We start from the raw sequence: 25,233 nt of genomic DNA on the forward strand, positions 1-25,233 counted from the left end.
TTTTTTTCTGTAAACGTTTGACCTGATTTTATTCTTGGAAAGCTACTTGAGGTGCACATATTGCTTGTTGGAACCATGTTCAAATTCAATTTTTAACAAAATTGGTCAAAACGAACCGCCCCTGCATATTAATACACCGCAACATCAAGGTCGGTTAAACAATTCGTGTTTGATAACTTTGTGCTAATAATTCAAAAAAGCGATGGCATAAATGACAAATTGAATATAAACGTGCCTAAAAATGGGGATCACGAACAACAACATGCGCTTTGAACTACAAACCACGAACTACAAATCTTGATGTTTACCAACATTTTTTATTACACGCATAAAGACTAACCAGAAGAAAACATCAAAGCCTGGGGTAAATTCAAAACTAAATTAGTCAATTCGAAATTATTTGAACGAGTTTTCGGCCCTTCGCGATAAGCTACATACATACAAAAAAAAATCTACAACCCCAAACACATTAAAATATTTTCAAACAAAATCGAAAAATTTTAAAAATCCATTCTTGCTTTGGTACTAAATAGGAGAATTTGACAATCCCACTCCTTAACATGGTAAATTATGACTAGTTTCATGCATGGTCCGAAAATAAATCACAAAAAATTACCGTTAACCTTGATGAATTTTTGTCAAGTTATACATCATAAACCCTTAACGTCTGATTAATGTTTACTGTACACGAGAAAATAGACAGATTGTATCTTAGCCAAGGCTTTATTTTGTTTATTGTTGAGACGAAGCGTAAATGTCAATGAACACGTAAATATACATTAGCTATTATGAAAAAACATAAATCAAGGAGAAATTTGCATTTATGACAGAATCTAGAGTACAAGGTAATTTATAACAAAATTCTGCAATTCTCAGAAAACGGATAACCTAAGAGGAAGTTTTATTTAAACCGAATTCAAATTCTCGTATCAAACAAAAATACGTAATCAGGAAAAAACCTCGCTGGTACGAATTCTGACTATGGTGCTAATGCCAATGTAGGCTCATAAATTCCTGCATCATAGTAAATAAAGACGTATCACCTGTTCCGCAGCATAAGACAATGAAAGGTTTGTGCAGTATAGCAGTGATATTTTACAAGCTGCAAAGTCAAAATCGAATGAATGATGCGAATCTTTGAAATTTCAACTTTCTAATTGTAAATGCTTGGAAATCATAGTTTTTTTTAAATGTTTAGAGAAAAAATCACAATTTCTTTACTCCATAAATCAGTCTATGTGCAGTAACGTGAGGGTATGTCTTTATTCGTTGATTAATAGTTTAGCATCAAGTTTGTAATTTCTAACGTTGTATTTCAGCTAAAAATCCTTGTTGGCAGTACAAGGACTAGTGATTTGTTGAAGATAGTTCTAGTTCCTGTCACTGACAGTTTGAAAAACAAGTAATATTGATACCATTTCACAATCATTCAATTTTTCCAACAGTGAGTAAAAATCTTGCAACATATTTGTCATTATTCATTTTTGTCAAGCGAGATCAGCCAACATATCTTGAACATTTAAACAAATATTGTTATTTCTGAACAGTAAAATGCAAGTGACTTTTTTTTCATTTTCCTGGCAAAATCGTTTAATGATGGATGGGTGCGATAATCCAATAATGCGCACAAAAATCGACCGTAAGACCCTCTAACACAAATATTTGCAGATCAAATTTACTAAAATAAATTCAATTTTGGTTTAATCCCGAAAGTTGGCAGGTAAAAAATTGACAAAAACTATAAAAATTGGTGATTTTTACAAATTTAATACTTATTTCAACAGAAGTTTCATATTTCGAAAAATAGAGTTCTTAGAGTTCTTTTGGGTAAAATGAATCTCCGACTGCATTTATAAAGGATAAAAAGATTTGTTAATTCTTCTGGCAGACGACACCATTTGGGTGGTCTTATATTTGAATTACAATTTGGCTTGTATCTATATACGAAGTTTACTTGTAATTATAGATTTTATTAATCATTAAAATCACTCATAATACGTCTAGTTCAGACAGAACATTATAAAACTCATTTCGGTTCATCTCAATTTCTAATTTGATCTACAAAGTAATGATTTACATTTAAGAGTAAACCCATTAAAATCTCGAATTCTGTGAGGTGTTAATGGAGTCAATTACGAGACCAACACTCATCAGTGTAAAGTTCCCAAATAACACGAAATACGAAGCATCTTTGATCAAGTGTGGGCCTAGAATGATACTTTCAACTATATGAATTTGACATTCAAATTCTATGGGACTTCCTTAACTTCCATTTTAGCATTAATCATCTAAATGGGGGTTTTGAGTGACTGTTCTTCAAAATTAAAATCTTAAACGATAGCAGATAATGGGATTAATCTATAAGTAACGGTGTCGGGTATCAGTCTAATTGAAGAGCGAGAAAATGCTATATCAGATTCTGGGTGTATCGAATTACCTTTCTGGCTATTAACCGTTGATAATGTATACACATACTTAAATTAAAGTATTTAAATAGGCTTTAAGTAGATTCTGACACTCCTCATTAACAAACGATTTTGAAATTTTTAAGTCTCTCAAAGATTTTTCTCGACAGGACTGTTACAGGTGTGATGGTCAATTCCAAAATTAATATTTCAAAATACACTACAAAACAGAATCTCAATTTTCGCTATTTTCCGACTGCAAATACCGCGGATTTACATGTGAGACTGAAAATAAAAATCGCCCACTGCAATGTGAACATATCATCACAAGGCCTGTGCTAATACTGAGAAGTCATATATTCGCATGAATTCATAAACAATACACTGACAACTAATTTTTATAATAGTTGGTATATACTATTAAAAATTTTAGTAGTATTAGAATGACAGTGTAATTGTTAATACTATAACCGCAATACTATGTTTAGCAAGATTCTGACACCTAATCACTACTATATATTCGTGCATAGGGCGATGTATTTTGAACTCGGCTAAAGACCTATTATGACAAAGGACGGACGCTGATGGCATATCTTTTAAAAAAAATAAAAACGTCGTTCTTCGTGTGTAAATTTAATGTTCCTTGCGAAATTTTCAACACTAGTACAGTTAATAATCCTACAAACATGAGCGGATGTGCTGTAAAACATCACGGGGAACACTTTTCAGCTAATCGATACTTGCAACGTGAACCAAATTGATTAAAATGCGCACATTGAAGTTCAGAAAACAAACAAAGCTTGTATTGCACAATAATTCACATCTTAATTTAGTGCAGAAATTGTTATTCGCCAAGCATTACCCAAAAATACATTGCGTGTTTTGTCTATGATTATGATCGGTTAGATAAAAATGAACAAACAAATACAGACTATTGAATCTAACCCTAATTCGCGTATTAGGTCCTCGTCCCAAAACGAATCAAACCATATAAGTAAGTTCGAATAGCTAGCCTAGAGGTCTAAGGATGTATACTAGAACTCTCATCAGCTAACGAAATCTCGATATCCAAATTCCTTAATAGGTTAAGATTTATTTTATACAGTAAAATTTGGCACAAGTTATCATCACACAAGAATGACTAAGTTTTACAAAAAAAAAACGGCGCTCTCGAAGCATGTGCATCAAGATGGCGCACAACCTGATAACCCTAACCTGGTACACATACTATGTTCAATCTTGGTGCACATACTTCAGGAGCTCCAAAAAAAACTATAAGTTCTTTTATTTCAATATAACATAACTTAATCAAATAACAATCTAATTTCCATAAATCTCTATACATTTCTACACCTCTCGCAAATGCAATACGCCCGCTTCGATTGCACATCATAACTTGCGACAGCAAAACACGAATTCTGGAGAGACTTCAAAAAGATATAAATCACAATAACATTTTTTCAGAAAAGATAGTTCTGAGGAAACACAGATAATTCATAGATAGAATTTGCATAGAGCGTGCAAGGTACATCATTCAAAACGGAACTGCAAGCTTCCGTCATATCTCACAAAAGGTCAAGCAAAGCGTTGGGGTGCAAGCAAAATTAGAAGTACCGGTACACGTATAGGTTGTATTGGGCGCTTGCCAAGTGGAAAGTAGTAGGTAGACAGCGCAATTCAAATGAACTGATATTTGCTACTAAATAAATATTCGAAGTCCATATATTGATTCCAAATTAGAGAACATGGTTCGACGATTATACCAAACGCAATACACCACAATAAAAAATTATAATTTGAAGCAATACACCACACCGACATACCGACAAACAGACAAGCGCGCCACGACACTCCGACAAACGTGTATAACTATATGAATACCTGACAATCAAATTTGTACCAGCGTATTGGGACTCTGTGCATGTAGATTTTAAACAATATTATTAGGTTTCAATGAAGCCCGGTTAGATAATAAATGAGGCTCAATTTTGATAGATCGAGCATGAGTCACGCATACAGCATCGCTCAATCAAGGACTACCTGACAACGGGAAGTTGTGCTTACAAAGGGAAACAGCAGTTAATTTTTTTCTTATGGTGATCTAAATTTATCTTCGATGGGGGAAGGCAAACAGGAAAAACACATTCGGCTTAACTTAGAGCGTAATGATATGAATATGCAATGTGTATTCATGTTTTCATTAAAGTTATATATAGACTTAGGAAAAGCGATGAAGTGGGCATACAATAACACCAGAGTATTAGGTTATTTCGTCAAAACATCTAACTTTAGTTGTTAGATTATACATCAATACAGAATAATAAGCACAAATCATAATATATACATGTATGAATGACTTATAACTCTAGTAGAACAAAGAGTCATGTGAACTCGTTAAAAAGAAATCATCATTTTATCCAAATTTAGATAAAAACAATAATTATTTTCAACATACCATTACATTACCATACAGACTCATAAAATTTGTCTATGTCTAATCGAAAGCGATCAAACTAATAGCTCGTTTATGAAAACTAAAATAGTTTGACGGCTTCTAGATTAGTGCTACATATTTATAAGTCTATAAACAAAATAGAATTGGGTACTGGGTAGGTTATACCAAGTTAGGGGAAAAACAGCTTCTCAATTTCCAAATCATTGTATATTATTTTTAAAGGTACGCGTGGTCTGAGCAACAAGATCAGAGATGTTCCAGGAACGGACATAGATAAAAATATTGCCACTGATACAATTACTAGGAAAAATGAGTTTATCAGTTCACTTCTCTGTTATATAGCATTCCATTCGACAACGGAAGTGATGTGCGTAAGAGTAATTAGGTGACGCAGTATATCATCACGGATATTCTGGGCATTAATATATAAAGTAAAACGCTCAGTTATATATTGATTTTTGCATCATTTATAATTAATATTGTAGCTTAAACGGAAAAATACAAGTTTCGACGCATTTTTTACGTTTTTTAGACATGTTGCGTCAGGACGCACGTATTCAAAATGTCATCATTTATAGCATTATAAACACCTGATATTTTCGAGATAATGACTGTATGAGCGAAAAACCATCTCCTTCAAGTCTAGCACTGTTCGCAAATCTCTATCCAAACGAACTATAGGAATAAATGAGTTTGAAACGATTTTTTTGCCAACGCTACAGCATACAAAAAAAAACGAGAATAACTTGAAGAACACTACTCTTACTTCAATACAAAATACATTAACTCTACGAAAATGAAGAACATTTATTTAACACTTGAACTTCTATTTGCGTAAGATAGTACCCAAAAGTTTCAGTAATCTAGGACGGTGGAACATAAGTTATGTTCTCTTTAGATAAAATATTTTCCAAAAGGCCTGGGTACAGTTTATGGCTTTGAAACTTTCAAACAAATACTATAAGACAACCTATATTGCTCTCTCATAAAGCAAGACAACAACGTCCTTATACCATCTACCTTCAAATAAAAGATAGACATGCTAACAATCTAACTTATAATCGTGTATACACCTTCGACCTATAACACATTAAGATTAATATGTTTATCAATTGATTTAATTGAAATTAACAAGACATTTACGAGTAAAAAACTGTTGATATTTCGAAGAAGGTTTCAATAATATCACAATCAATCATTAAAATCATCGTTTGTCTCATGACACTAAAAAGTCAATAGATATTTAATAAAGTACTTTAAACATACGTGAATAAGATTTTCTCTTAGAAAAAGGCATCAGAAAAGCAATAAACATATTCACTATTAGGTACAATTATATTCCATTGAAAAGTTGCTCCATCATTTCTCGATCGTAGTCAGTCGAAATTAATATTATTTTTTCGACTATATTTGGTCAAGTATGAAACAAAAATAAACAATGTTATATATGTATGTTTCATATATGGTACAACTGTAACATAAAACAATTTCCGCCTGTAAAGCCTATGCAAACAAAACGTTTATGAGTCGACTAGCTTGTAAACCAGAATCAAACAAAGCAACATTTTAATAATATTCTATATTTACATTCCTATATATTCAGTTTTATGATTGACCAATGTCATATTGTACTATAGCTAATATTGAAGGAAGATAATAGAGAAATTGAACGCGCGGGCGGTGTCAGCGATTTTATCTTAAGACGGGAGTTTACAGATCTTTATCAGTGATTAAACTAAATTGATAAGCAAATTGACATTATTTGATAGATAAGATCAAATTTGACATGACTTTACAACAAATTGATATAAAGTATAAATTGCTATTAAATACTCTATTAAAAAAAATGCAAAATCATATTGCGATTTTACGATAATTTATCGTTATGGGAATGTTACGTTTGCGTGAAATGCAGATAAAATTTACAGATTTTTTTCACATCAAAATAATCCGATGACGAACTCGTTAGAACATAGGATTCGCGTGACAAACAAATTTTCAAATATTTTCAAAAATACAGTAAACAGTCTAACGATAGAAAATATCGGCAGATTATATATGGCCAAAAAATGTACCGCTGTAAATCGTTAAATTTACGTATAGCCCAAACATTAAACACACCAAAATAATCGCTGTACAGTAACCTTAGTTAAATTACTTTTCCTCAAATTTATTCTATTAGAAACACTATAAACAGCTATAACTACTGGACCCATAATTACATTGCTCATAGGCAATTTGCTCAAATCGTCAATTTTTATTTTACAGCCGATTCGTCACCGCGTTCCGTTCGTATGACAAGGCTTTTCACAAAACGGTGACGTCACCCTTCAATCATGTAGGATAAATAAGTAGATCGAACGATGACAAATATAACCAAAGGGTTAATAAGCGGTCCTAAATTCGCTATTCAAATTAATCACAATTGTTTCGATGTTGTCATATAATTGTTATGTATCCAACGCAAGTATTTCTCCCAATATGTTGCTGCGCAAAAACAGTCCTTCACCGCGAGACTATTCACCCATACATTGACCTTTTGTCAGATGGTGCAAACTGGACTAGGTAAATAACGCGATAACCTGACATTTATTTTGAATTGCAGAATTTTGCAGCAGCACAAAGTTGTTTGACAAATACGGTTGAAATCGTCACGCCCATCATACACAACGTGGGACCTATTTGTAACCATAGACCAGTCTCGAAGAATTAACTCTTTGTGATACAAACGAAAACGTCTTTTGTATTGTATCTCGAATTGTAAGTGAACTAGCGACTAATAGTCAACCATTCTTATTCGACTGTAATTAAAAACCGAACTTCACCAGGATAACAATGTTTGAATGAGTTTTCGAATTCCAAAATTTTTCATTGTAAATATATTTGATTTGAAATATATTCTCGGAATGCCCAAACCCCAAATTTACTTTAGAAGGTTTCTAAATAGTAAAAATCGCTTGCTTGCAGTTGAAACATAATTTATATATTGTCATCTTGCTGGGAAATATGGCCATCCTATTAAAATATTCGAAATGGAAATTAAATGCCAGAAAAAATTCTACGTTGAAAAATCTCTAGTAAACCGACATAACAAGACCCCGCTACATATTCAATAACTAAATACGACGAAATCAGCTAAACAAGTAATATCGAACATATATCCTTGGTTGATACATTGTAGGGCCCCACTTTATACTATATTTCCTGACTGATTTGTGCTGTCCGAAAACAGCATATATCTGATCTGGTATTAACAGAATACCTTGACCGCTAAAGTGAACTTCAAACGAAATTGGCGCAAAATTTCGTGTTAAATATTCATGATATAACGCGCGACATTTAACCCGAGTGTTAGCCATTTCAAAATTAAGGTGAACTCGAAGATGAGTTGATGGTCAAAATTATAGTATTTTAATTTATTTCGATTACACGATGTTGCCGGCGTTGTACGAACTGATAAGGCGGTCGATTCTTATTGGGTAGGGTTGTTTTAAAATGATTAAATAATCGAAATTAATGTTCTCGTCTGTAAAAACTGATTAATATTGTTTATTTAGGTATTCGAAATAAATGTTGATAGCAATTTTAAATTCTTTTAGACCAAACTTTTCGGATGTAGACGATTATAAATATTGTCTATATTTATCCAAATGTAATGATAAATAGTCAGTAATTTAAGACGCATTTGAGCAGGAATAACATTAATAATTTTTGTCGAAATGGAGAAAATAGAGTACTCCCGTAGTATATGTACCACAGGTTAGGGTTAGGCCATAATTTTATCTCGATTTTTCTTATTTTAGTTCTATTACGAGTTCGGGGACTGTTTGTGTTAGCAAAGTGAATATAACCCCTGCTTATAGGCTTCCGTCCCTTTACACAACTTGATGTAAAGTAGGCGAACAAAATTAGTTACCTCCATATTGATAGACATACTTCTGGAGCGCCGTAAATAGTCCAAATTCGATTAGATATGACATGTTCCCTAACTTAGACAAAAAAGATCTCTCTGTACTCTGTAGTTTCTTCGAGCGTACGATAAAAATTACGGTCAACTTTTACAAAATTTTACTTATTATGTTAAAAATTTCATGTCAAATGAGTTGGATCAAGTTCAACGTACAGCAGAATAGGCCCATAAAAATACCAACGATTAAATTTACTCAAAAAGGTCGCCACATTAAACCTGTAGGGTAATCAAATCATTAATGTTTAAAGTGATTTTATAACATTTCGAATGGCTATTTCTGTTCTGAATAATATAAATGTGCAACGATAAAGTAAACTACCTGAACTATCATGCCGATAACTAATACTATATAAAAATAAAACTGACCTATTGGTCCTTAACAATACGGTACTAAATTTTTTATCAAATCTCTAATTTAACAACTCACGAAATCTCACAAATTTTAAACTTTCGTTGTTGCATACTCACTTATACACTGAACACCAACAAAGCGGTTATATACCCTTGTTTATACTTTCTTTTACAAAAAAATCGTCTAAAAACAAACCGGCGCGCTTCTGAGTGGCGTGGCGGCAAATGCAGTCGGAAACGCGCGGCGGATGCTTTGTTTTCGCGCCGGGGGCCCCAAACACCGAGGCCGGGGTGTGCGTACGCGCCTGCACGAGGGCTCGTGTGCAATGATTGAGCGCGATCACAAACAAACCGATCCGAGTTCCGACTTACAGTCAGCTAGGTGTTTGGCTTACGTCATGTCTGAAGAACTCGCCTCCGGCTCACCGCGGATTACACTAGCTGGTTATTTGCACTGGAACTGTGGATACATGATATCATATCGTAATTTTTGATATAAAGTTTATTGTAAAAGTATATAGCTCTCCTCGGATGACAATTTGATGAAGTTTGAAAAAGGGAAGCGAAAACGAAAAAATAATTTGAGAAACTTATTGAAATAGCTTATTCCTCTGTGAGTGTTATATACATAATCGGGGCAATATTCGCTATTAAAAAATTCCGGCGTAGGCTACCTGATCAATAGTATAACATCATATTGATTTTAGAATTTACAAGAAAGTGACGATAACTTTACTGCGAATTTTTAAATATAAAATTGAAGTACGACCCAAGCGATGTGCGAAGTGAATTTTGATTTGAAATATCCAAAATAAAGAATTCGAATAATAAATCGCGATGTCACGGCCCAGCGATAAAACTTATAAACTCTAGTGACCTACATGTCAAAAATAATTCTACATATTTGTCAAATCCACGGACAATTTTTGTTCAATGTAAATCGTTGAATGTTTTCAAAACATAACAAGATAAGTTTTCAAAAGGCGTAATGGATTACTACGCTTTCACATAGTCCAGTGACGTCAAACAGCCCGTGAAAAAAGCGCAACGAAAAATTTTATGAATTCAGTAACGAATGCGAACATATTTACGAATATTATTTTTTTTCATTACAATATCGTTACATACAAAATTACAAATTTTAGAGGATACAAAAATGCTAAAAACAGGGTCCCCAAAATCAAATTCTTTCGACAATTTCCGTAAAATTCGAAACCCAATATACACTGTTCCGCTAGGCTACATAATCTATTGCATAAACGATATTTGTAGCAAATGAAGTCATCGCTCTATTCCGCATACCGCATACCAACGAAGTTACAGATTTAAATAAAAAAAAAGTAAACTATAATTTTGGTTTCTGCCAACCTTACTTTATTAGTTCAACAGGGCGCAGCAAGGGTCGCCGCAGAGGCGATATAAGCCTAGCGTATAATGAAAATAAATCTTTTTGACATTTATAATAAAGCTAACTAATTTAAATATCTGTTTCAGTATGGACCAAACCTAACCGCTCATGTTATTTATAAAACATACATGGGAAATGTCGAGTTAAAAACAAACGGTTCTGAAAGTTTTCAGTACAATATCGAGTTACGTCTAATCCGTGAAGAACAATGCGCGGTTTACAAGGAAGTTTACCACAAATGGAACCATTTCACGGCACATTGAAAACACTCAATAAACGTTTTACAGTCAACTACATCCACAATTATGCTCCTTCTTAATTATACTGTTCGAACGGAGACTAATGTAACTAACTAGCTTTCTTATGGATGAAAAATCACTTATATATACAATATTTATATTCGACAAAAGGTCGCGGTTTATGGAAATAAAAAGCCAAGCCCACATTTCATTTACTATTTGCTAGATAAGATCATTATCAAGTACATAGTAAGCAGGTCTTATTGACGTACTTTCGCCACGTTTACATTGGCATGTCTCGCTTTGTTGCTAATAATATTCCCAGGATTCGATAACTGTTTTTCTTTTCTCTAAAAAAATTCTTTGCGACTGCAACTCATCGATCAAAAAAGAGACTACGAAATAGAGAATGCGAAATAGAAGTAGTCTACCTACAGCAGCGAACTTTCTCTATCATTGGACCTTCCAATAACACTACCTTTAACAAGTAAAGTTGGATTTTACTCTAATGTAACTGTAATTGATGTTAGTTACACATTGATTTGTTTCCATGCAACACTTTTGTTGCAGGTGTACATAGAATCAAAATAGGACATCTACAGACGAATTTGCATTAGTTGGTAATTTAGACATAAAATCATGAATTTTCAAGCTTTCGAATCGTGAAGTGGAATTTGAAATATTTGAAAATAAATGAGTTTAAGGAAAGATTTTGTCAAATTATTGCAATATTAAACATATTTTTGACTTTTTCACCTTTCAAAGCTAATGGTCAATTTTCGACCAATTCCGGCAAACCAATACGAGCTCAGAAAGTCATAAAAATCAACTACTGGTATTCTGTCACAGACTCTAAGACAAACAACTAGTAACTGATTACAATGAAAAGTGAACTGGCATTAATCTACTGTAAAAATATGAGTAAAACCCATAAAACACGACCTCTAATACTCCCCCGCGGAAATAATCAAATATGTACCGAGTCATACCAGGAAGACATTTTTTTTCTATGTTAAAAACGGTCCAACGCGGACCCATATCGCCCGGAATATTTTACAAAAAATGATATAATTTTACCTTGATAAACTGAAATATAACAACTTTTAATATAAAAAATCGTCCCCTTATAGGAATTCAACTAAGAAAAAAAAACGACTCAAATTTTTAAGAACTCAGAATAACAATAAATAGCGATTCCACAAAAGGACTTTATATCGACTCGAAATTTTACAAAATCTGAACGGAGTTATTGTGTATTGTCAGAATAGAGATCGATTTATAGTAGAATAATGGAACACTACAAAACTTTTATTTTTCAATGCAAAAATCGGTATTTTCTAACTGATTACGTCAAACAGTGTAATCATGTCCATCAATGGGTAATCCATCAGATTAGGGTTGAACACCAAACGACACAAGTAATAATTGTACGGTAGTCGGAAAAGTAAACTTTTTGACAGAGAACTGAAGCGATAAGCCAGAAAAAATTATCATATGACATTATCTTATCGTTATCAATATGGACTGAAAGACGAAAGAGATAACATTGTCAAATTTTTGTGAAATGAGTTCACAGCAAAAACGAGAATTTTTTTTTTAAATGAAATCAGCTATTAATCAACAACAAGTAGACTCGAATTATAGAAAACTAATAAAATTCAAACCAAAAAACCTATGTGAGAAGATTAAAAAAGAATTTTGTAATTGTATAAAACTAGACATATGACGTATTGGCCGCCGATGTTAAAACCTGACACTCAGGTAAATTGCGGTACGGTTGAGACGCCAAGTTTGCTCATTATCATTTAAACTATAGGGTGTTACATGCCATAAAAAAATTGTCTAGAACTATAACTCAATTTTGAGCGCTTCAGTTACAAGAACACATCAATACTATGAAACTATATAGGTTGCGCTACCGCTGTTTAAATAAATAAAATACTGATAAACAAAAATGAGTCGTTAAAATCGGTCGGAAATAGTCGCTAAATTGTTTTGACTAACTGCGGTTACAAGCGTCTGCATAAGCCACTTTCGGATGTGGATTACCACTCTGGCTTCTTTAACAACGACAGGGTTGGATAAGAAACGATGACCCATATAAAACATGGAATTCACAAATTCTGTTACGTGATACCTAAAAGGCGTTACTAATGCATGCGGACAACAAAACATGATATGCTATAGAATGGGGATAATGAAGATTTAAACTTTAAACAAAACGATTTTATTAACGATGGTATATTAAAAAAAAACGTAGTAATTTTCAAGTTTTCGGCGAAAAGGGATCGTCCATGACTTTTAGGGGTCATTGTGGGTCATCCACAAAAAGACCATTACGTAATGGAACAATTCGCGATCGGTAAAACGTTTATTCATTTAGGAAAATGTCCGCCTAAAAAAGAACTGACGACAGATCATTGTCTAACAAAAAAGCCAATGTGTATCGCTGATAATAGATGGACCACGCCAACGTGCTGATAACTATCTGTGGTCCACACAAGATCAGACTTATATAAAAACTATTCCTACAGGGGGTTAGGCGCTTGTCATTCACATAAGACATTGTACACATGCAGACTATTGTTATATGTTCGTCCGACATATTCCAAAGTCTTAAAAAGTATGTTCGTCGTAATGGGCTGAATAAACGGACAACAATCGAACAATATCATAAATCAAATTGTTGGAACAGTGCGGGTGTGTTCGTTGTTCGACTTCTGTCACAAATGACGATTTCAAATCTGTTTGTTGAATGACTCACACGTCGCAAAAAAGTTGAAACTTAACTGGCAATTCACTGAAAGTTAAACTATGAGCTTTGTTTGGACGAAAATTGATGAACACACTATTTATCAGGTTGGTCAAATTCCTGGATCATTAGTATTTGAAAAAAAAAACTCGGAAAATTGGCAATTGACCAACAGAAACTTCTGCATGCTAATGGTGCCGGATTCACGGCCTGCAAAAATATCGCAATTCTGCGAGAAGTGATCAATTCAAGTTTTAGTACAGTAATAGAAATTCGCCCTAGTATAGCATGTATATCTGAGAGAGATTCAGTCTCCTCTCCCATTCTCGAAATTTAGAAATCTTATCAATAATTGCAGTTTGAGGTCGTGGTGGGACTTGGCGTTCTTTCCTTGACACGAAACAAAAATGCCACAGCTTACTATATTAAAACTCGACTTTACAAAAGGTATATTTAACTCAAATATGAAATGGTAAACGGTGCTAAGGTCTCACAAAATTTCGAGTTTGTAGCAACAAAGTTCGTGTACCTATCATTAACATATATGCGGCATTTCACGTCAACGTACGTAACAATAACTGACGCAGACTGTTACAGATTACGAATTACGTAACTTATTTTTGATAATGAGCGCAAAATTAGGATCATGAGACAAATTAATGGTGTAATGATGTAATAAAAATACACACATCCCGGTTTCAATTTGGCAATTCATTTGAAACCACACTACGAAAAAAAATTACATAATATGATCTGTTTTTGCTACTTTCCTACGATCATGGGAATTTGACAAAGGACAAAACCTTTGAAAATATGAAAAAAATACCACTTATATATACAGTGCATGTCATGATGTGCTATATTTGGAATCTAAACTTTCAGAATATCATCATTAATTATCTATAGATATACTTTATAATTGCAACAATCATACAATATAATAATTTTCTATTTACAGAGACAATAAATTCAAAACATACTAATTTATTTTTAACTATTACGACATCGCAAACTTTCAGTATATTTCGATTCCAAAACGTCAAACGTCAAAAGAACGAAAATTTTAGGAAAAATAGGCAAAAATATGACTGGAATTGAAAAAATTACAACGTAATTTTATCTTGTAAAATTCCGAATAGAAAGAGCATATCAAAAAAAGCAAAATCAGAATAAAATAAAAGATCGGGATTACTGTATTTTACAAACGAAAATGGTGATTTGCATAAGCCATAAAGGCTATTTAACATTTCTGTCATATTGACGTAAATTAATTCGTGGTATCAATATAGCAACGAAAGTTGTAAAATGCCAATTTGTACAGCATCACAATCTTTTAAGCTGAAGTATTCTAAATTATGTAACTATAAATTTACTGCCTAATCACTCAAAACAAATCCCTGAACAAGCCATTCCACGTGTGAAACGAAGACCCCATTTTTCACAAAAAAAGTAATATTACTGTCATGGTGATGTATTCCATATATACTCAAGTTTAGTAGGTCCTCACGACATGACCATTGTACTAACTTTTTTTAATTAAAAATAAAGAAACTGAAATAGGGTCCTTACGTTAAAAATTCGCAGAAGCATTCTGACTAATTAATCTGACAGTAGTACTCAAAGTCTCTCGTCGTCATCTTTCGCTCTCTATCATAAAGCAAAATTAAAACCATATGAAGTTGGGGGCAACAAGATATGTCAATTTACAAAACAACAAGTTTTTCCTTAAAAGAAGGGGACGCGACACCCGTGACGTAACACGTCTTTTGTACGCGGGCATCGAAAAGAACAGTATCCCCTCCCTATAGGCCATGGAGTAAAATCCACAATACCATGACAGCTTATGCCTATATTTCAAGCACGGCCCAAGAACAAATTGTGTTCTAAAAAGGTATTTTACCCTGGATCGGCGTGTGGGGATTGATAGTACAGAGACTTCAGTGTTGGGTTACTATGTGGGCAAGGTAGTTTTACCAAAATAGCTCGCTCTCGAGTGCGTAAACAGAGAAGTTGATATTACTCATTGTCATCCGGTCCTATTTCTGTTCATTGATTGAACGATAGAATTACTCACCATACTATTCGCTTATCTTTCTCGGAGCATTTTATTGCTCGACTTTTCTATTTGAAATATGGGCGACATGGTTGAGGTGAGGATGTCACAAAATGTATTTACACGATTCAAAATGAATGCAATCCTGAAAATCGACTTTTAGGAATTCATCCTAACCGACAGTACACTTTCTTTCGCCAATAAGACAGTGAGTTCATGATTTTATTGCGAAATAGATTCATTCAGGAGAATACTTAAATAAACATTAAATAAATAACGGCGAAAAAACTAGAATACCAATCTATTCAGATAGGCATCCCTATTCGTGCCAGAATAGTGTACCCCCTCCCTGCTAGGCCTGAAAACCAAAGTACAAAATAGGCAATCCTGTAAAGGTTAAAATCCCACGAATTGTGCAAACTCAAAATAAAATATTGCATCCGCTTGCAGATTTATTGTTGCTATTAATTTTAGCTCCCAAGAAATTACTAAAAATTTGCAAGACATATAATTTCCTGAATGAGGAGTTTATTTGCGCTTCGGCATTCTTAAATATGTAATCGAAAATTTAATAAATTTATAAATTTTGCAGATTGCCATAAAGTGCGCAATTAGCAGTTCAACTCGGGGTAAAGGTTGTCAGTAACAGCAGGTAACAACCAAAAACTAGTTACAAATAATAAATAGGATGGCGATGGCCGAGGTTTAATTCATATCAAATGGGGATTACGTATGCAATTTATTATACTTTATAGCTGAACAACTTGACAGCCATTTTTCGTATAATCAATACGCCTGGAGACGCTATTATGCAGTTTAAGGCTTTCGTAGACATAGCAACGTACACGTCAATAATTGCCGGCATAGAGCGTTGTTCAGAGCGAAAACATCATTTCCCTCTTGGGTTGGAAGCCCAGCTAACATTTAAATGATCTTAAATTCTCTGTAAACTTGATGTGCTTTTCTTATAGTATTCTCACAAACATAAACAAGGGATATCTCATAAACCCATTTTCTTACAAAAATTTGAAATATTTGCAATCCAGCAATTTTCTCCTTCGAGTATGATCGAAAAATATCACGATAATCTATTATATTCAAAGCAATAGAAAAAACTATGGATAGATCGAACACAACATGCCTAATTAATCGCTTTACTATAAACAATAAAAGTTAATCTCCTAACAAATGCGCATAATATATCTATGCGGGTTCTCACCAAAAAAGGAACAAAGTTGGCATAATAAGAATTCTAGCAATCTCATTATTCGCTACATAACTAAATGGACAACGTGAACATAACTGTGAAAACCATGCGAAAGCCTATAAATCATCTCACACTATGCTGTACCACTTTCGTTTACTGCCTTGTTTAAATAAAGCGACAAACTGGAGCCAAATTGAATTGTATAGTGAATTCTAGGAACAATAGAACTTCATTGTCCAGTGTCCACTCAGGTGAACTGACCAATGACCATTATAGCGAAGACTAACTAAAACAAATGACGTAACCGAAAAACAGTAGTAAAATAAATTGAAAGAGACTATGACATCATAATTGTACAAACAAGCAACTGGTTAACAAAACACAATATAAAACGAGAAAAAAGCAATGAAACGCCCATCATACAATAAAAAATTGGACAAAAGGAAAAAGTGGTGCCAAATTACCTAAATTTTGATATTTTAAAGCGATTACACTATCAGATTGGTGTATTCCATTTCTAAGGTAGCGAACCTGGAAAAGATTTGAAATTAAATATTGCATTTTAGGCTTACGAAGCGATATGGTACGGCTTCCAGGACCTGTCCTCAGCAAACATTATACTGAACTGAATGCATTATTTCCCCATCAAAGAAATGGACAATTTTCGATATTTTCTTCTGATCTCACGGACCCTTTAATAATATTACAAGGGCTCATTGTGTAGCCGTTTCGGCAAGAACTGCTTTGACAGGAGTGTACACAAGTACTGACTAAGAAATATGGAAAGTCCCCTCGTCCTTCCACGGACACGGAATACAAATAATGTAGACTTCCGGAACCTGACGATCAAAGTCATTTTATAGTCTTTGATGGGTGTGTATTGTCTGCTGACATAATTATTCGACATTTAATTATTTTTGAGAAAAGCAAGGTCGACCTATCGACTCATCTATGGGGGGCAAGGTTAAGGAGGACAAAGCTATACAAATCTATGGTGATGCATTTAGACAGAAGTAAATTCTAACTGACGACAAATTTGTATGCCAGATAAGTATTTCGTTTTGTACCTACGAATTATCCTGACTTGAAATACGAAATCATACATGGAATCCTACAGTAAAACACCGTTACACGAAGAACATGGTCATATTTAGACGATATAACATAAATTACTATTATGTTACACCACGAGTAGGTCGTTCACATACTAAAATTGGGCCTGCCGCCAGAGACGGAACGCGTTCCGAACATAAAATTAATTCGAAATAGGACAAGAACTTGAAATGACTAGTTTATTAGCATTTATCGCATCCGGCAGTGCCCGTGGTCTGGTGTACAGAAATAATGACTTATAGTCTTATACCATACTCTTTGAAATACCTATTGCAAACAAGTCCAAGCTCAACCTGACTTACAACTCTTGAATTACACATTCTGAAATCACGGCTACCGGATTGTAATTCTTGTTATTTTGATAACATTACTTCGGTGTCTTTAACTATTCCCCCCTGCGTTGTAGCAATACCCGCAGCCACCGCTGCAATCACAAACTGTCGGTAAAGATGATAATTCCATTTAAGCATGCATACGAAACAGAATACCACAGAAAAATTTGGCAGATATACCGATAAATTGACTTTTCATCGACAATACTGTCGCGACATCGGTAAAGTTAAGCGGTTTAATTGACCTACTTCACCTTGGAACGTCATGCTATCACCGCAAACCAAAAACGCAAATATTAAATATGCACAGCTATCAAGCACTCATGCTGAAATGCATGAACTCTCAAAGATTAACTCGATTTTACTAATCCCAATAAAAAAGATTATAATTTCTTTAACAGAATAGAATGTATTTTATTGTGAAAACGAATACATCGTTCTTCTGGACGCTTCTCTTTTCACAGCCCGTTATTCTCAAACCGTCCATTTCAATATTCACATACCGGACTACCTAAAATAATCACATCAAAATGCACGTAAAACGTATGCTTCTTTCTGCATTATACATCACACCTCACCTTAATAAAAGCAAACAATCGCACCATTGCATTGGCAGATCTACTGTTGGATAATGCATACCAACTTGTCACATTATGATAATAACTGTTTGGAATAAAAACATGACGGGCACACCTGTTACTCTCACAAGCGTTATTTGGTTGTAATACACGAGGGAACACTTCCTTAGTGACGAATAGCAACCTTTTTCTTCACAACAACAAATGAATCCATGCTATCCGCATGGCCACGAATGACGGGAGCTTAATTTTTGGGATCCACTATCTTTGCAAAGCACGACATTTATTCTCCAGTGCCATGCAATGTTATGTCTATATAGCAATTCCGGGGTTGAATTCTGATAAAGCACGTTCACCGCATTTGGTAAAATTTACTTTACATTAAGTAATATGTTAATAATTGAACGAACTGTACCATTCTATCTGATAGAAACAAGGACCCTAACGTGGCATGCCTTGCTGAACTAGCAGGTAAACTTCCAACGTGGTATTTAGTAATCCTTGAAAGTAATCTGCCTTCATATTGAATCCGTGCCGTTTCCTGATTGACTAAATTTGACTGAAGCCAGAACGACAAAATTTTGACAACGATTTCTGAAAAATGAATATCTTTCCGTTTCAGTTCTCTACTAAACCCAACACATCCCCGTCCATACTTTTAGCTAGTCTGAAAATTCAGCCATTTTACGACGCAGTCTTCCGATACCGGTAAGTTTAAAAATGCAATTACTGCCCCTAAGTCTGCTCTAAACAAGTTAATAATAAAATTAAGCAGCTCAAAATCGTCATTTTATACTAGACATAACCATAGGGTTGGTTTTTCCAAAGTTAAACCTTGAACTCTAATAGATATTGATATAACTGAACAAATAACGACCCTCGTCACATATAACTGTTATAAAAAATTCGTTCAATTTCAGATGAGCTTTAAAAAAACTTCTCGTTTCAAACGGGCGTGTTCATTTTCAGATCGTCATAATATTAAAATATAGTCATGTATTTATAGTAAATCAAAGATTATATAGTTTTCATATCTAATAAAATTGTGACATCATTTTTACGAGAAGGTATAACGTTATAAAACAAGATATTAATGTCGGATTAAGGTTTGGTCGAACACGAAATATGACATCGTGAAAAAGTCACACATGAACTAGCTTTGGAATTTAGAAGATCGCGTTGGTGCTTGTGAGCGTGTTATTAACAGAAAAGAAGTATTTTATACACCGCCCCCTGCATTCGTTAGATATCTTGGAAGTGGTAACTCGTGGCATTCTTAAGATAAATAGAAACAAACTTAGATTTGGCAAGAAATTTCGTCACAAACGAAGCTTGAACAAGTTTGGTAAACGCAAAAATGCAATAAAACTTATGAAGGGCCAAAGATGTATCAGATAATTTAAATTGATATGGAAAACGTTTCCGCCCATAACTTCCTTGTTATTCTTCCGGTGTGGGGTCAACTTCCGTTGAACGATGATAGGAGGTCGTAAGTGGGGACGATGGAATGTTTACACAATCGGTACTAATAAATAAAGCTAATGTTATTACACATGAATCTATATCGCAAATGATTAATTACCCCAACAGGTTCAATCGAGTTCAAATTATTTTATTTTTATACAAAATATATATAATTTTATAAGGAAAGCTCAATGTGGTTAGAGTTTCTGTTTTTACGGGCGCAAAAGCAACATTTTACAAGTAGGAGATAACACTTAAATTTTTCGATTGATGACCCCCGAAATTCCTTTTTGAGAAGGTACACCAACAAGTATGTAAAAAGTCTCCGGACATACAAGGGGCGGTAAAGAAGCGAGCCTGGTTAGCTCGGTTTAAAATAGACCCAAGCTTAACCGACTGTGAATATATTTTGACGAGATAATGTTACGGAATCATCGTTATTTACATCCACGCCTTTATCATCAGATAAATTTGAACGTAAAAAATTGTTCATTAAATCTGAATAGTATATGAAATAGCTCTTCATGGGGATATGACCATTTAGATTAGTTAGAGTGTTCCTAATCGAAATATTGTTGCTGGTAACAATTGGCAAAAGGGGTGGATTTTGATTCAATAGGAGCACTGTTTTTTTTTTTCGGGTTTACAAATTTATGATTGATAACATGGAAAAAATGACTGCTATTACGTACATATTGATTTAGATACATTCCCGAAGAAATTATTCCTATTTGCAAATGTAAGTGAAAAATCGACTGCTACCACAATTGTGGTATTTCCCATAAAAAACTTTCCATTTTTTTATTATAAAATTTCCATCACAAATATCATGGAATCCGTATTTAGGAGGATTAAGAGTTTAAACCGAGGTTAAAAGGGAGAACGAACTCAAATTGTCGTCGTCAAAAATAATTGGCGGGAATTTCAAAAGTAAACAAGAAGCAAGGTTATGTAAGCAAACTTGTATTTTGCATTTGGATGTTACCATGACCGACCCACGTAAAAGTGACATATGGATATGTAAGTTTGTAACTGACCAAACATGGACAAATAAAAAAAAAATAACAATTTCGAGGTTGCGATAACAAAAGATTGGACAGATAGGGTCAACTGGGTGTTGAAAGCTGGCACGCGAGCGACAGACTGGCGCGATTTTTCGAGCGAGGCAGTGATAAAGAGAGAAGAATTGATAAATCATTGGCCGCGCTTTGGATTGATTTCTTGACGACGCGATAAACCACCAAATAGTATTAAATATTTACCGATCGCCAATGCAATGAAATAAATTGGGCTACAGATAGCTTGTTTTTTTAGTCCCGCATTACGTGCACAAAGTATTCCTGTTCGGTGACGACACATATTTGAAGTTCAAACCAAGGACAAATGTACTTCAAGGTCAAAAACACCTTGTTGAATGAGAGGACTCTTGCTTAATAAATAAAATAAAGAAGCGCTTTAAAACACCCCAGAGTGACAAACATAGCGATCGTAACACAAAGCAAACATCAGTTTATCAATGATATATCACATCCCTAGATACACACAAGTGCTCTTTTCAAGATACCGACATGACTATAATAATCGGAAGCTTTGATGCCAAGCGGACTGGACAGGCGGGTAGAACTGATTTACGCGGTTTGCGTAGATGGGTTACCCCCTTTAGATACACACCCGGATTATCTAGGTATCAATGATGAATAAAAGTCAATTTTTAATTAATGAGGATCAACTACGCATTTGAACCATTATGGCAAAAGAACTGAAACTGAAAATGTTGATACTTCGAAAGCTATATACATGGTGTCCGAAAATTTCGCTCGATTTTACAGTAATAACAATTGTAAGTTGAAATAAATTTTATTGTATGATAAATGAGAACTACAAGCACAATCAGAACTATTAATAAACAAAGACAAAGAAATATTTAATTGTTATTGCTATAAAATCGGGCGAACTTTTTTTGGACACCCTGTACATTCCAAAACAGTAAAAGAAAACCTATATAACCTCAGGACACACAAAATCTTGAATTGGGATTTCTACAGCATCTATTTAGCTTACCAATATTCGCAAGGAGTAACTATTACTCGGAATCTATTTCTAAATTATATTTAAACTTGACATTCACTAATGAATGCAATGACGTTGCATTTAACATCATGCATCGCTACATGGTATTTCATTTTCTGTTTATTGATTATAATTTGAATTCAATTTATCAAAACATTTTATTACGTTAAGAACTAACAGTTAATTAAATAAGTCTGCTATTATCCGCGTCGTATATTTTGCGATACAAGCGTAGATGACGCATACCGGAAATTTATTATAACGTATGCACTGAATACTGAGCAGGAAAATTGTAAAAAAAATGCAATAATATTATCAAAACAGATTTTAGAAAAAATCAATGACGTTGTTTAAAAAAACTTACTATGCTTTTCTGAATATTTTCTGTACAAAAAAATCCAGTTGGATATATAAATGGATATACAGTATCCAAAATTAGGTAAAAAGTTACGGCAAATAAATACATCCACAATTAAGTATATATAATGTATTTCGAATGCACTGGAATACTCGATACGATACCGATGATTCTGCTAATCATAACTAACTTTAAACATTAACTATACCTTAGCAACTTTGACGATAAGCAAATACTAATCTCCCAAAATTCATCACAGACTCGACGAAGTCCCCAAAAAGGCCAAATATTCGACCAAAGATATCTTTGTTCAATACAATTCAATAGATGCCATGTAAAAGATTGTTGATTCAGTCGTGCGCGCACAAAAGATCGAAAGCCCGCGTAAAATCCTACCAACCGACGCTTAGCATACCTTTCTTTTGTGTTTACTGTTTGTGCCGCCTAGTCTTTTTGGTTATTAGAATATTATGAATTTAACGTGTTCCCATTTAGATAAAACTCAACGAAGGGAACACACATTTTTGCTGGGTGCAAGCATGTCATTTTTGCCGCATGGGAATTATTTTCATTCTACAGTACCGTAGAAATTTTACCGAATGCGCAGTTATGGACAACGAAAACACTATATTATATTCATCAAACTTAGTTTTGTTGATATCACGTAGGTTTCCATAAATCACAGATATTTAATTTGAAGCACTTTGGATTGTAGCCATACACTTTGATAGTGAAGATTTACCGATATTGGAATTATCAGCCTACATACACCAGTCTCTTAAATAGGCTACATTGATGGTAATATAATCAACATGGCCCAAGTCACGCATTGTGTATTTAGTCGACGGCAGATGTTTACCGTAGTTATTTGAATGTCATTGGTACAGGGAGACTTAGATTAATTCATTTATAAAAGACGAGGGACGGATTTAATCGTAACGTAAAAATCACCAAAAAGCCAATACAAATTTCACTTAATCGCTGATACTAGAAATATGGTATGTACAATTTTAAATAATACACATCAATTTAATTAAATATAGTACAGGTACTATAGGCTAGTAGAGGATTTCAATAATTTTTTCAACGAATGTGTTTCCTAACCTATTGGGTTACAAAGCCAATAGATCGTCAAGTTTCGTTATTTAAAAATAATACCCCACGACGAATATTTGAGAAAAAACATTCTGTTACCGTCCAACTTCTTGGAATAATTTCATTTCATTAAACGCCATTTGAATAAATTTGCTTTCTAAATTAGGAACATTAATAATTGTGCACATACTGGCGAGTTCAAACGCGAGATTGATCAGATTTAGTTTCATTCAGCAGGTCACGTTATTAATCATTATAAAGGTCGCTAAATTGGTGACGAAATCCATTTTTTCATAATAAGGAAGTGAATGAAATTCTTGTAAAATAAAGTAGTAATATTCAACAAGATTTTATAGTAATTCCTAAGCACATTTACAAATACGCCGCGAAAGGCAATCGACTGATCGAGAAGTCATATTTCGAGTGCAATTGAAAGCGAATATTATTAATTAATTATTGATGTATTTTCAAAAACCAGTATCGTTCAACTTGAACTAGTATTCCCAGTTGCAATGGGTCGAAAAAGATAATGGCTAAGCACAGGGCGGGCCAGTGTTTGACTAACTACGTCGAAACTAGTGAATTTACATATAAGGTAGTTTCATTAAGCAAATTCCAGTAGTGCTGTTAGTTGTGAAAACAACAGAAGATCTTGTAAACGCAAGTTTCCACTCCTACCGTCTATCCCAACCAACAGCCGACGAAAAGTGACATGATGTCCAGTGCAAAACGCAACAAAATATTTTATGCCTCAGCATTCACGTTTGTCGTCAATTCGTAGATTTAACGATCACTGTTGATACGTTGATCTGTAAGTCGGCTTCTTCTTTCATCTCACCGCGTCCTTTCTTTCATTCAACAAAATAGTGACAGCTTTGTATATTCGTAGTACTACCGCTTGTTACTTTTCAAAATACATCTCCAATTCCCTATCCTAGATATATTCAGCGATTCCTCTGACTACCCCGTGAAATAGAATTGCTGCAACAACTTTCAACTTTCGCCTTCAAAATTTTTGTTATTTAACGTTACGTTAACTTCATACCTAACCAGTTCCAAATTCCATAGTCGTCAAAAAAGTTAACGAATTTCCGGCTTTTTAACGACCTGATGTCATATTATTCCAACCTAAATCAAACAGATCGTATGGAATATTCAAATAAGCGTCATTGCACGATCGAATGAGCATAGCAATATCAGATTAGATTCTAGAATATAAAGTTTAATGTAGGTATTTCGCCCTGACTTGACCCATTCCCAAGGATATCTTGCAGATTTTATGAATATATTAAACCTACAAATAATATACTCCACTCACCCAACTGACTGTTGAATTTCAAAAAACAAGGGTCGGTCTCCTGGATCGTACGACCAACATCTAAA

General features: G+C 34.0%; 1 protein-coding gene across 4 annotated transcripts in view; it reads right to left on the reverse strand.

Annotated features, from left to right (window-relative positions):
* The window catches only part of LOC120345501 (focal adhesion kinase 1-like), a 105,164-nt gene that overhangs the window by 15,419 nt on the left and 64,512 nt on the right, over positions 1-25,233 (reverse strand). For all 4 annotated transcript variants that reach the window (XM_078114941.1, XM_078114942.1, XM_078114940.1 and 1 more), the window contains one exon: positions 25,169-25,228. In XM_078114941.1, coding sequence (XP_077971067.1) covers positions 25,169-25,228 — 60 coding nt within the window. The remainder of the gene's footprint in view (positions 1-25,168; positions 25,229-25,233) is intronic.

Source organism: Styela clava, chromosome 8 (assembly GCF_964204865.1).
Source record: "Styela clava chromosome 8, kaStyClav1.hap1.2, whole genome shotgun sequence".
NCBI classification, from domain to species: Eukaryota; Metazoa; Chordata; class Ascidiacea; order Stolidobranchia; family Styelidae; genus Styela; species Styela clava.